General features: G+C 37.7%; 2 protein-coding genes across 2 annotated transcripts in view; both read right to left on the bottom strand.

The window, feature by feature from the left end:
• Positions 1–10,102, bottom strand: part of LOC107492791 (DExH-box ATP-dependent RNA helicase DExH12) — a gene marked incomplete at its 5' end in the record, with an annotated part of 69,689 nt that extends 59,587 nt beyond the window's left edge. Inside the window, 2 exons of the mRNA XM_052262948.1 lie at positions 6,140–6,529; positions 7,391–10,102. Coding sequence (XP_052118908.1) covers positions 6,140–6,529; positions 7,391–10,102 — 3,102 coding nt within the window. The remainder of the gene's footprint in view (positions 1–6,139; positions 6,530–7,390) is intronic.
• A 1,347-nt stretch (positions 10,103–11,449) lies between these two features.
• Positions 11,450–13,488, bottom strand: LOC110273397 (uncharacterized). The gene is made up of 3 exons (XM_021126532.2): positions 13,125–13,488; positions 12,013–13,034; positions 11,450–11,915 (listed from the first exon to the last, which is right to left on the bottom strand). The coding sequence occupies exons 2-3, from the start codon at positions 12,094–12,096 to the stop codon at positions 11,577–11,579; spliced, it is 423 nt and encodes a 140-aa protein (XP_020982191.1). The 5' UTR covers positions 12,097–13,034; positions 13,125–13,488; the 3' UTR covers positions 11,450–11,576.
• Between the last annotated feature and the right edge of the window lie 6 nt (positions 13,489–13,494).

The raw sequence follows: 13,494 nt of genomic DNA, 5'->3' as shown, positions 1-13,494 counted from the left end.
AAAGTACTAATTTATAATCTTGGATTAGTAGTAAAAAACTTTTTACATTGAGAAATCCTTGGATCATTTTTTATCTGTGACATGTTTTATATAACATAACATATACATAACATAACATATACATATACAGGCGTAGGGTACGACTTGGTTGAATACGATTGAAATTCAACTTGCACAAATATGAATTGGATTGGCAACTATACCCAATCGAGTTAGATCAGATTGAATACCTACGAATATAGTATAATGTTGCCACCTCTGCGTGTGCAATATAAAACTTAAGTCATCACTCATCAAACTACAAACAGATTTTGTCTTTAATTTTTTCTTCAAGAATTACCTTCTCAAAATACATGAAAAAATAAATTTAAAAGAGATATTAATATCATCATAAAAAATTTCCTAGATACAAAATTGCACATTTTAAATTATAAAAAATATAAGAGAGAATTAATCGTATTTTTTCTCTAAAATTCTACAGAAAAAAATTAATTATGTCATAATTCATCCTAAAAAGCTCATTTTTTTAGAGATAGATAAATATAGTGTATTACCCACTAATATAAATAGATTAAATATTTTTTATTAATGTGAAGATTAAAAATCTGAAGATCAAATTTTATGATAAAATTTAAGCATGCAAATTTGACCTTCAAATTTTTTATTTTAAAAATATTCTTTTAATTATCCACAATTTTATAATACACCGTTGATCTTCATAATACAGCAAGACACACTCTTATCCAATATTAAAAATAAAAAACGTCATTAAAACCCCAATCAATAAAATTATTTTTTATTCACTTTTTTTTAACAATACCGAAAACAGAAAATAATGACAACAAAAAAATAAATAAATCAAACTAATTATACCCTAATTTTCTTTAACCCCAATGTTGGATAAGCTGGTCTGCAAACATTATCATTGATAGACCATACCTGGCGTCAATCTATATATTATGTAGACAAATAAAAGCAAAATAAGAAATTTATTTGGCCATAAAAACAAGTAAAATAAAAGTGAACTCTCCAGTTAAAATTTCGTTGAGTAAGAACAATCATTGATATTCAAATGGCAACACATCTGTACAAACTAGAGTTAAAACATGGAAGATTAACTGACACTAGCAGTTCTCCGAAACGACATGCATGTACAAAAATATAAGAGTTCACCTGCATTATAAAGATGGGGTAAAAATGGTCAAAAATGGAAATTCAGGTCTATCATTCTTTGGATGCAATAACACATAATTGACACCTTTCATCCCAAACTTCAAAAATGATACTAAATAATCAATAAAGGGCTCAGGCGTCCAAATTTTAGCATCCTATCCAAACTTCATTTCCTAGTGTTGCAACTTGTTATGGCCTGCAAAATTGTGTTCCAATAAGCAAGGCTACATCTACTTCACTTCCTACTCCTGAGTCCTGAGAATGATAGTTACTCCTTTGCCAACCATTGTTTTATGCGTGTTCCTTAATCCCAAAAAAAAAAAAAAAAAAGTGAGCTTTCACTATTACCACAAATTCCCACCAAACCAACAAGTAAAGATTAATTAAAAAAAAAAAAGTGTCACTATTACTACCAAAGCAGGGAAGCATTGTCATTCAAATTTGCAGCTTCACAAAACTGTTAAGGATATACAGATTTCACAAGGTTCAGAGCAAGCACGCAAAAGAATATTCAAATAAAAGGGTTCATTGCCTATTAAATATGCCATGACCCAATAACCAAATACTCCCTTTCATTGTCTGGAAACATTGATCTTCTAAATTACCGCTCCAAATCGACAGTATTTTGACACGGTGGTAGTAATATTTTGTACATTCTCAAACAGACAGTTTAATTGCGAAACACAGAGAGAGAAGCAGTTAATACTACTACTTGTAAAACACACGCATGGCATTAGATTATCGTAGAATTTCAACACTATGTGACACATCATGACTGCCACCAAAATTTAATTTAAATAATCCAAGTGACATCCACAAACCTAATTAATCAGAACCCATCAACAAAACAAAACAACACAGACATCAACTCCTGACATCTTGCAAGATATTGTTGACAAGTGTTCTATAAAATAAGATGATCACATCAAACATTCAATTAGAAGTTTAACGTACGGCAAAAGGAAAAGAAATCTACCTCTTCATTCTCTGCTGCTATCAATCAGCAGCCCCTGCTTCTTTGACATCAATGGCAAAAGCATACTCCTGATCACAGCCCATGAATGAATCACACATGAAGTAAAGGGTATAGGATTTCTTTCCAGCATCAGCAGGAGCAGCAAACTCCAGTTTGGCTTTTAGCTTCCGCTGAAGCGAAACCCGTTTAATGGCAAGCAACAAGTTGTGTTTGGTGTCACCAACAACAAGCCACCATCCCTCCTCCTTGGATTTTGGATACCTGGGAGCATCAACAGGTCCTACTTCTGCCTGATCCCGTTCGAGAGTGACTTGTATTGTGACATCTTCCCCAGCCCGCACGTCACTGTCTATCACCTCATATGACAAATCAATATTGGGGAAACGATTACAAAATCTGGCAATATCAAACAACTGGGAATCTGGCATGCCCAACAACTCCCGCCTTTCATCATCGTCCATCTCTAATAAATCAAACACAGTTTCTATACTCTTCCCTGGGTTCTCCTGGCATTTCTTAGCCAGATCCTTAGTAAAGTGAGGAAGTTGTAATAGCATGGAGTCACGTTCCCACATTCCTTGAGTAACCATTTGACTAACTTCCATGGCAAGAAGAGCCAAGCTTAGCCAACCATTACTTGATATTACATCTACTATTGCCTGAAGCAATCTATTTGCAGAAAGAAGAACCTCCCTCTGGTCCTGTGCAAGATTTCCCCCGACAAATTGCCTAGAGAAGTGGGCCTGCAGCAAAGCATTAGCTTTAATATGTGGGTCTGTGACTCGGGGGTTTTCAAATGAAAACCTTTGGTGATTGATTAATCTGCGAACCACCTCTTCCTCCCCAGGTCGTATTGGAAGCTGAGCATACTCAGAAGCTGAAGATAGAACCTCCAAAAGACCCTTCATTTTTGTCTTTGAAGTCAAAGATGATGAAAACCGCTCAATTGTTGTGTAACTGATGTAATAATATGAAGCAATCATACCAAGATTGAGTGGAGAAAGATCCATGTCATCCTCGATCAGAATACACTTGCTCGCTTCCAAATCACTCAATGTATTTTCCACAAGCTCTGAAAGGTGATCAGAAAGATGTCTGTGACTAACTCCTTGTAGATTGTAATAGTTGGGATTTTGTGTGAGCCGCCTGTACATGAATGTCCATGTGAGATAATCTACAGCATCTTGCTTATTCTCAATAACCCCAGCAACAATTTCAGCATTCAAGTTATCATGCAAGAAGTGATGAAGGTGGCTCTCAACAGGGAAAGCTTCATATAAAAATTTCTTATAGTATTCCTTACGGGGTGCATGACACAAGATGACACATTTCCCAGAACTATCTACCAAAGGCCGGCTGGCATGACCCATCATCTGCAGAAGATCAGTAACAGGGTAATCTGACTGTGCATTTTCACGCCCATCGTAATACTGTGTGCCCATCACAACTACCAAGTGAGCTGACAATGTCACTCCCCAACACATAGAACTACTCAAAACACACACCTGAATCCAGCCAGCTTCAAACAGTTGGGTCACGATATCATAATCCAGATTGTTTAAGCCCTCATGCAAGTATCCCACTCCTTCTTGTAAAGTGGCTTTCAACATTTTATCACTAATCTTGTCAAGAAAAGGTTTAAGCTCTTCTGGGGACCGCAATAAGAATGGCTTCTCTGTGCTGTCTGCACCCGAGTATGTAATCAGATCCACAGCTGTCGTGTGCACATGCTTCCTTGTAGGCACAAATACAAGAGCAGGTTTAGCATTCTTGGCATGCTGAACAATTGCAGCGGAAGTTGGTTTCGTCATTGCTTGCATCCTTGCCTCAAAATTGGCAATGTCTACACCTTGAATGTGTATTTCCAAAGGTACAGGACGAACGCCGGGGGGGAAGTTGAAAAGACCATGGGAAGTAGCTCCAATCCATTCTCCTAGATCCTTGGCATTTGCAAGAGAGGTAGACAATGCCACAATACGAATCTTGTTTTCAACCTGACTAGCAATATATCTCATCCTCGAAACAATGACTTCCAAAACAGGACCACCTTGACCTCCAATTAAGTGGAGTTCATCAATGATGAAAAGACTAACCTGCTGCACATGTTTCCTCTGTTTCCAGCGGCGGGATAAAGCATCCCACTTCTCTGGGGTGCTAATGATAATCTGACCTTTCTCAAGTAGCTTCAAATCAGTTGCTGTTTCTCCAGTCAATTGAACCACCTTCAATTCAAGACCATCTTTACCAAATTTCTTCTCCCAATCATGATACCGTTCCTTGGCAAGAGCTTCAATAGGTGCAATATAAACAACACGCATTACACTATCAGGCCCTTTTTGATGATTCCTCAAAATAGCGAATTCTGCACAGATGGTCTTACCACTTCCTGTTGGTGCAGCAACTAATACATTGTCATCAGAATTATACAGAACTGTGAATACTTGGGTCTGAATAGGATTGAAATGCTTGAAATCCTGATAAAGTGCTTCATACTTTGGATTTCTCAATGCAGTCACAGGCAGTGGTTGCAGGTCCAAGAGTTCAGTTGGGGGAGGGTACTTTTCAGGTAAGATAAGGTGTCTGAAGGAAACAGGTAGAACAGTCTGTGACCCAAGCCATCTATCTGAAACAACATGGATGAAGTATTGAGGAGGAAGAGGTTCGTAGATTGGAACTGTGAAATTCAGCGTATGATCCTCATCAATAAACTGCTTTTTCAGCATAAAATTCTCATGATGAAGGATATATTCACCATCATTGTCCTCAACAATCACCCAAAAGGGCTCAACATAACCATGAATTCTGTCATCCCATGCAAAATCTGGAGTTATTGTGAGTTCAACCCTCAGAACTGTCCGAGTAATAGGCTGCACATGAGCTGCAAGGTTCAGTTTTGGAAATTGATGGATATATTTATGAAGCATCCTTCCCATCTTTGGAGCACGAATGAGTTCACCTATCTCTTGTGATGATAGGTCATAATACCTCTCCCAAGCCAAATCTTTCTTCTCCAACTTCGTTAATACATCACCAGGGATACCATTGAACTGACGAAGAGGTGTTTGGACACTCCACATCCTCTTCGTCACCATCTTGCACAAGTTCAGAGCCTTTTCAGCCAACTGTGCCCATCCACGTTTCAGTACAATCTCAAAAAGAGTACCCCCACCTTTTAAATAGTACCCCCACCCAAAACCCCTTTATCACTTCACCCTCACAGCTGGGAATGTTGCCCACTTTGCAAAACTGCTTCCAAGCCTTGCTGGCACTGCCTCCTGCTCCGTTGCCGGCGCCAAACATGCCCCAAGCGACCACTGTCAAGCATTGTTGCAACAATTTCCTTCTTCCTTTTAATCTTCATATACATTAACAGTAATTTCATGAAATTGTGATTTTGAGCATTTTTGGTACTTTTATCATTTCCTCCCTTTCAATTAATTGTAGTTGCATTCATAATGAGGTTACTTTCGTGTTAAGGAATTGATAATGGATATGAAAAGAAAAATCAGTTTGTATCCGAGTTTGCATTTTAAGGGGGAAAAAAAGATCAACATAACTGTACCAAGTTATAAAATACAGGCATGTACATTATAGGGAAAATTAAACATATTCTAATATCACAGTTTCAATTTATTTTGAAGTTCATGTAAAATATTTTTTAGTTCATAATTTTTGAAAACAATGACACGTAATATGATGCATAATAAAATTAAGTTCCTTTTTTATTTACTTAAAGATATTTCACGTTTAAATTATTTTTAAATTGATATTTACTTATTCAAAAAGTTTTAACAATTTGAAAATTGGCAAATCAAACGGATTTTCAATGTTTTCAAGCTTTTAAAGACAGAAAATATAGTCAAACCAAACATGTTTCCTAGAACATGAAAATATGAAGATAAAATCTGTTTCAGAAAATGAAAACATGTTTTCTTATTTCTTTAACCAAACTGACCATTAATATCTCAATAGAATAGAACACAGTCTAACCTGAGTTATGAAAACCATATCAGATGTTAGTGAAAGCCCTTCAAGCTTTAACTGTGAAATGTATGTTTGAAGCAAAACATTGATTTTCACACTTGGCTCTTCCAAACTCTCCTTGATGGGAATGGGAACACGGTCTAAAAGCTTTGCTAGCTCCATCTTCTCATCCTGCCTTACCGTCACATACTTGAATTCTTCACTCAGTGAGAACAATCGGCATAGCTCTATGTTTCCCATTGTAGGCTTCAAATGCTCGTTATATGTGGAGATGGTTCCATGTGTTATGTAGTAGTAACTCGCAATGCGACCCAAGTCAGTGACCTGAAAATACCCACTCTTCCTGTCATACTTCACCAAATTATTTCTATCCAAGATGGCTGCAGCTGTATGAATCTGCAAGATTTCAATCAGAGAGATTAAGATTAGCCATTAAACCAGTAAAAGACAGGAATGGGCAATACAAGAATACACATCCAAAACATCTGTATTAACATCACTCAAATTCGTCCACCATATTATCGAAAGAGAAAATCCCAATTCCAGATAAAGGAGGTGAAAAAAACAAATTTTTGGTGGTGAAAACAACAAATTTTTCCTCAAGTGAAAAATAGAATGGAAACCATGTGGCGTCTTTGTAATTAATTCTGGACGCACGAAATAAAAATTTTCTGAAACTAAACAAACCTTAAGTTTCTCAGCCAATAATGAACTAGTAACCACTTTAAACAATTCTACACAAACCATGACTTGACAAGCATAAACATGACTAGAGAGACATTCCACACATTCACACACAAAACAGATAAACAATTAATGGAAAGAAAAAGAAAACCCATAATAAATAAACCAGTGTTGGGTTAAAAGATAAAAATAACTAAATAAAACAAACCAAATAAAGGCAAAGAAATCAGTTTGGTTCAGGTAAATGATGCATAACGACACAATGAAAGCATATATTGCAGTGCAACATCAAGTTTTTCTTGGCCGATGAAGATCTAGTACCCTTTAAATAATTCTACAGAAACCATGACACTGACAAGCATAAACATGACTACAAAGCCGATCCATATATATGTTGCGCGCGCACACAAACAAATGAAAAGGGAAGGGGGAAAAGGTTCTTAATGAATAAACAGAAAAAGAAAGTGTCAAGTAAAAACTTATAAAACAAAACCAAATAATGACAGACATCTTTTTGGTTCATGTAATAATGCATTATGATACAATTAAAACTTATATTGCAGTGATACTTACCAAATCAGCTCTTCTTTCCTCCAATCTTATATCTCTTGTCAGCACATCAGGTTCTAAACCATAAAGTGAAGGATTACGCCGCATGCGGACATACAAGTAAGTCTGTGCAAGCCAATCACAGGCTTCTCTAGCATTTTGGACAGTACCAAGAACAATTTCTGCATTCAGCTGATCAGCCAACTTGGACACAAACTGGCTCTCAATAGGAAGTTGCTGATTCATAAGTGAGAGGTAATACTGCAACTCACTATGGCTAGTAACAATTATTCCTTCACCATAAGAGTCGTACTGGGGCCTTCCAGCACGACCCAGCATCTGCATCACATCAAGAGGGCTCAGTTCAGTCCATGCTCCCTTATCCGGATTGTAAATCTGTGTTCCCTTAATTATCACCGTGTGAGCTGGAAGATTCACACCCCAGGCAAGGGTTGCAGTGGATACCAAAACTTGCACATGCCCATCAGCAAAGAGATCCTCAACAAGCTGACGATCTGTCCTGGTCAAACCGGCATGATGAATTGCAAAACCATATGGCAGAAGATCCTTAAGATCATTGCTCTTCACAAGGTCAGTATGAGTATGAAGAATCTCCCGACTTGCACTGTCTTCTTTAAGGAATCTACCAAGAGTATCTTTTGCAAGAGCAGTATCTCTGATGGCTTTAGCTGTTTTAGCAGTTTCTATCCTTGAATGTACAAATATAAGAACTTGATGTTTTCCTGCCACAGCCATAACTTTCTCATAGCAAATATCATTCATCAACTGGAACCTCTGAAGCGGCTTCTTTACTGTGATTCCAACATACTGTTGAGAAAGGGGAACAGGCCTATAACTATTATCAAAATAGAACAACCCCTTCTCCAGTTCAACTCCTAAAAATTGTGCCACATCTTCATAATTAGGGAGAGTAGCAGACAAACCCACCAACCGAATATACTCTCCTGTGGTTGCAATCTGCCTTTGTGTTCTAGCAACAATGCTTTCAAGAACAGGACCTCTATTATCATGAAGAAGATGGATCTCATCAATGATAACTAGTTTCACAAGTTGTGTGTAAGTACGATCTCCTGACTTCCGAGTGATAATATCCCACTTCTCAGGTGTTGTCACAATAATTTGAGTCTCCTCTATCTGTTGTCGGGTTAACGATTGATCTCCACTGAGCTCCCTAACTTTAACATCATAACTCTGCAGCCGATTGGATAAATTCCCAACAACCTCAGCTACAAGGGCTTTCATAGGTGCAACATAAACAATTTTGTATGCACTATGATCAGTTGAACCATCATCTGGATTTCTAGGCAGGGCAATCTGCTGGAGAATTGTGAGGACCGCCACATTAGTTTTACCAGCCCCAGTTGGAGCACAAAGAAGAAGATTGTCAGGCTTGAAAAGAGCAGTCTCGTAAACCTGGCTCTGAACCCTATTCAACTGTGTCATTCCTTTAAAGGCTGGTTGTGCCCAGTCCGGCATAGAAGATATCTTAACAAGCTTCTCATTCTCCTTAAGTGGTTTAGCCTTCAAAGCCGGCACATGAATTTCTTCATAACCCTTGCTAAGATGCCTATAGGACCCATCTGGAAGGTCACACTTCTTTTTTGCCATAAACAAACCACCTTGTGCAAAAGCAAGGTTATCTAGATCAAGCATCTGACGCTGACCTTTCAACCATCCACTCTCTGAATCTCTATCAGCAAGCCCCCTCCTGCTCTTCGCCCTGTCCCTGTCCCCATCACCGCCGGTATCGCCCCTCAACCTACGTGCCTCTTCCCTTATACTCTTCTCCAAGTTCTTCTGCCTCTCCTTCGCAGAGGCCCTTGTTGCATGCAACTGCTCCAAAATAGGCTGCAAATCTGTCCCCTTCATTTCCTCCTCAATCTTCTCTCTTTCCGCCTGGTCCTGTGCCCTTGCCAACTTGGTACACCACACTATCTTCAACCTGTTCCTTAAAAGGAACTTAATGAGACTGAACTTATCAAACTCAAGATGGATCAACAGCTTGTTCTCAACTTCTCTGTCATCACCTTCAGCCAGAATCTTTAGAACCTCTTCGGCGAGTTTCTGGCACTGCTGTGGATCAATCTGCTGCTCAAACGCCTGTGAAATCTTCCTCTGCAGCCAATAAGCATCTATATCCTGTACATTGAGACTCATTCCCTCATTTGCATCCTCCATATCTTCATCGTCAATACCACCACCCATTTGCATACCACCTGTTCCATTAGGTTCGGCAACATCATCCTCGTCCTCTTCCTCCTCCTGCACCTGATCAAGGTCACTCTCATCATCATCATCCTCGTTCTCCTCAAATTCCACTGCCACACCAACATCATCATCAAGGCCATCATCGCCATCCATAGCCGAGGTACCATTAGCAGCATCAGACCCCTCCTGAAAGTCTGTAATAAGCTTCCCAATAGAAACCAGCTGGTCAAACACTTGATTAGGAATAGGATTCAAAAGCTTCTCAATTTCCTTCTTCTTGTCCGGATTCTTAACAGCATCATTCTTGAGCACTGCAAGAATCTCATCAGCCGCGCCGCTAACAATGCTGAGAGGCTGCCCGCCAAGCTGCTGTTGAATGACACTCAGCATGGCCTCATAGGCAGCCCTAGTCTCTTTGGTCTTGGGCTGATACACGCCTTCCTCAGTGGCAGTGAGGACACTCTCTTCCTGGAGACGCCGGCGCTTGCTCTTTGGTCTTGGGCTGATAATTTTTTTTATTTTTATATTTAATTTCTTAAATTATCTTTAATTTTGTTATATTTTCAAAACTAGCATTTGACCCATGCAAATTTCACAGGACCACAAAATTCTTTTTATCATGAAAATTTGTATTCTCTAAACAAATTTACTAGTTAGTTTAGTTGTATAGATTAGTATTTTTTTCATTTTCTCTATTTTTATTTGCTTGTTTAAAATAATTAGGCTTTGATGGACATTAGAAACCGTCTTTATAGCATTGTTACTTTTATAATTATATTTTGTTATTATAAAATATGAACCGTCTTTAAAATATCTAATTTATAAATTAAAATATTAAAATAATAATTTAAATAATAGTATATAATTTAAAATTTTACTTTTTAAGTTTCATACAAAATATATTTATTGTTTTTAAAGTTTGTTAAAAATTTAAAAAATATCCTTAAATTTTAGTTTGTCTCAAATTTATCTTAAAAATTTCCGAATACAAATCTATCTTTAACAACTAATTTTTTAAAAAACTTTATAACTAATTTAGTAATAATTTCATAAAAATAATTTTCAAACACAAATAAGTTAGACATAATTATTAGGGTAAAAAACTCAAATAAGCCAGGCTGAGAAACATATTACCCAAATTAGTCAAAATGATATTTTTTCAGCATTCAACCAAAGATCACTTTAATGTAATTCGAATCAGTATAATTCGAACTATAATTGCAAGTAATTCGAATCAACTAGGTTCGAATTAAGAGCATAGAAATTTGCATGTAATTCGAATTAACTAGCATATAATTTCCCCTACTAATTCGAGAGAAGTTGATTCGAATTACATGCAAATTTCTATGCTCTTAATTCGAAGCTAGTTGATTCGAATTAATTGCAATAGTAGTTCGAATTATATTGATTCGAATTACATTAAAGTGATCTTTGGTTGAATGCTGAAAAAAATTTTATTTTGGCTGATTTGGGTAATATATTTCTCAGTCTGGCTTATTTAGGTTTTTTACCCTAATTATTATACATCATTATTGGATTGGTCCTAATTTTTTAAAAAACTTCTATAACAAAATTGAGATAAATTAAAACTTAAGGAGATTTTTAAAATTTTTTATAAATTTTAAGATAAAAAATATACTTTAACTTTTTATAAAAATTAAGTAATCTTTTTCTTGACAATACAATCGAAATGTCTATTTTTCTATATATACCATTAAATAATTATTTAAAAATCCACATCTCATACAATTAGAACTTAGAAGTCAATTCTTACTCGTATTTATAGTTGGAAAATATTTTTCAATTAATGCAATTGTTATTTGTTAAGGAAAAAACTAAGATTAATTTAAAAAAAACATAACTAATACTCTTTTAAATTGATTTTTAAGAAAACATACCAATCTTATTTAAAGTTTGAACTAATCATCCTAATGGGCATCATGTATTAATAAAAAAAAATCTCAAATTATAGTAGGTGCAGCTACCCCACACCAATATACATGTATCCGTCGCTGGTCTCCTGCAAGCTCATGTTCTCCAATGCCAAATTTAGTCCCTCTAAGGTTGCATTGGCCACAAGATTTCCATCCTTAATCTTGACAGGGCTAACCTCAGAGAGAAAGTCCAAACATGGTGGTTGACATACCACTTGAAGCAGGAAGTGAGACTTACAATAACCTAAAAGAAATTGTTCAGTTACATCACTCGGACCCGTTTCAACATTGCAGGTTTTCCTCTTCGACAGTCGATATTGAGGTATCCAGGATTTTACAAGATACTCAGCTAAAGGCCCAAATTTCGACGGATCATAAGCTGAAGCCTGCATCATTTCAATCAAAAAATTTAACAAAACAAGATTGACATCAATCAATTGTACTAAAGAAAGATCAACTGAAAAGGTAGATGATTATACATACAGGATATCCAGATAACGATGATACATCAGCTTGGGGACGAGGCCAAAACTTTAATTTCAAGCTAACAATCTCATTGTTTATCATAGTGGTGTATTGTTCTGACAAGTCAATCGTGCCAATGCCCTCTTAGATGCAAAAATCAGTAGAGACAACCAATTTAAAGCACCACTTAAGGCGCCCAAGGCCAGGAGATGGCCTTGGATGTTGGTGAGATCGCAGGAGAGAGCAATGTGGGTGCAGAGGGCTGCCAGGTTGAAGAGAACAGAGGCCTTCTCCAAATGGATTTTATGTTGAAAAGAGTCCTGTTGCGGGTTGATGGCATTGTACCAAACGAAGATAGGAGGGTTGGGTGAGGTATTCATAGGGAAGAAAGGCTCAATCATGCAAAGGCATTTGAAATAACGGATGAGGCAGTCACGGCGAGAGGGTAGAGAAAGGTCATCACGCAGCATCTGATTGCGCAATTTGTGTAGCATTTCGAGAAGGCCTTCTACTCTCTTTGCCACGCTCTCAGAGTATTTGAGGACAAAATAATTGCGCAGGGGATCATAGAGATTCAAGGGCTCAGTCTTCTTCAAAGGAAGGAATGCAAGAATATGTGAAAACGGCGAAGAAGACATCGAAGATGAGAGGATTGCCGAATTTGTTGGATAAGGAGGAGGCATGTCCCATGGGTAAGCCACCAGCTTTCCATCCTTGACAATCTTGAAAGGATTGTACTCGGAGAGGAGGAGGTCAACGTATATTTGTTGTAGGTTGGGGGTCCTGCAAATCCCTCTAAGTAAGATCTCAGTGACACATTCTGCATCATGATCAAGAGCACAAGATGTGACCCGTGAGTATACAGCAGGTCGCTCGGATTCGGGTAGGATGGATGATTGCCTCTAACGAGCCTCCGCCTGAAAGAATGTCACCTTCTGGTAAAGATGAGTTACCCAGGTTTGGTCAAAAGAGTAGACATGTTTCCGTGCAGCCGAATCAGGAGGTATCAGTCCATATGCTCTATCATAAAGCTTATAAACCTACATCATCATCATCATCACCATCATCATCATCACTAGTATGAAAAAATAAATGTAAAATCAATCAAGAATTCAAGAGTGAAGACTGACCGATGAAAATGCTAGGGCACATCGGTGTTGTTGGAGAGCGTAACTGGCGTCGTTCTTGTTGAGCTGTTGCTGTAGTTCGAGCTCGGAAGCCTGAGCGGAGAAGAGGTGGTGCAGAAACTCCGCGAAGAGGACAGTCAAATCGAGGGTGGCGGAGACCACGTTCTTGGGAGCGAAAGTAGAGAATAATGACGAAAGGAACAAACTTTGGCAAAGAAAATAGAAATAAAGAAGAACCCCACCTGATAGAAAGAAGAGGCAAAAAAGGCAATGTTGAGAGGGAAACAAAGCAGCAGCCAGAAGAGCGATTCCCAAATCCCAACCCATTAAAACGGAGGAAACAGAGACGTGGCGCAGTGTTTTCGGAGAAAGA

Source organism: Arachis duranensis, chromosome 6 (genome assembly GCF_000817695.3).
Source record: "Arachis duranensis cultivar V14167 chromosome 6, aradu.V14167.gnm2.J7QH, whole genome shotgun sequence".
Lineage (NCBI taxonomy): Eukaryota > Viridiplantae > Streptophyta > Magnoliopsida > Fabales > Fabaceae > Arachis > Arachis duranensis.
This window is presented reverse-complemented; position numbering and strand designations above follow the sequence as displayed.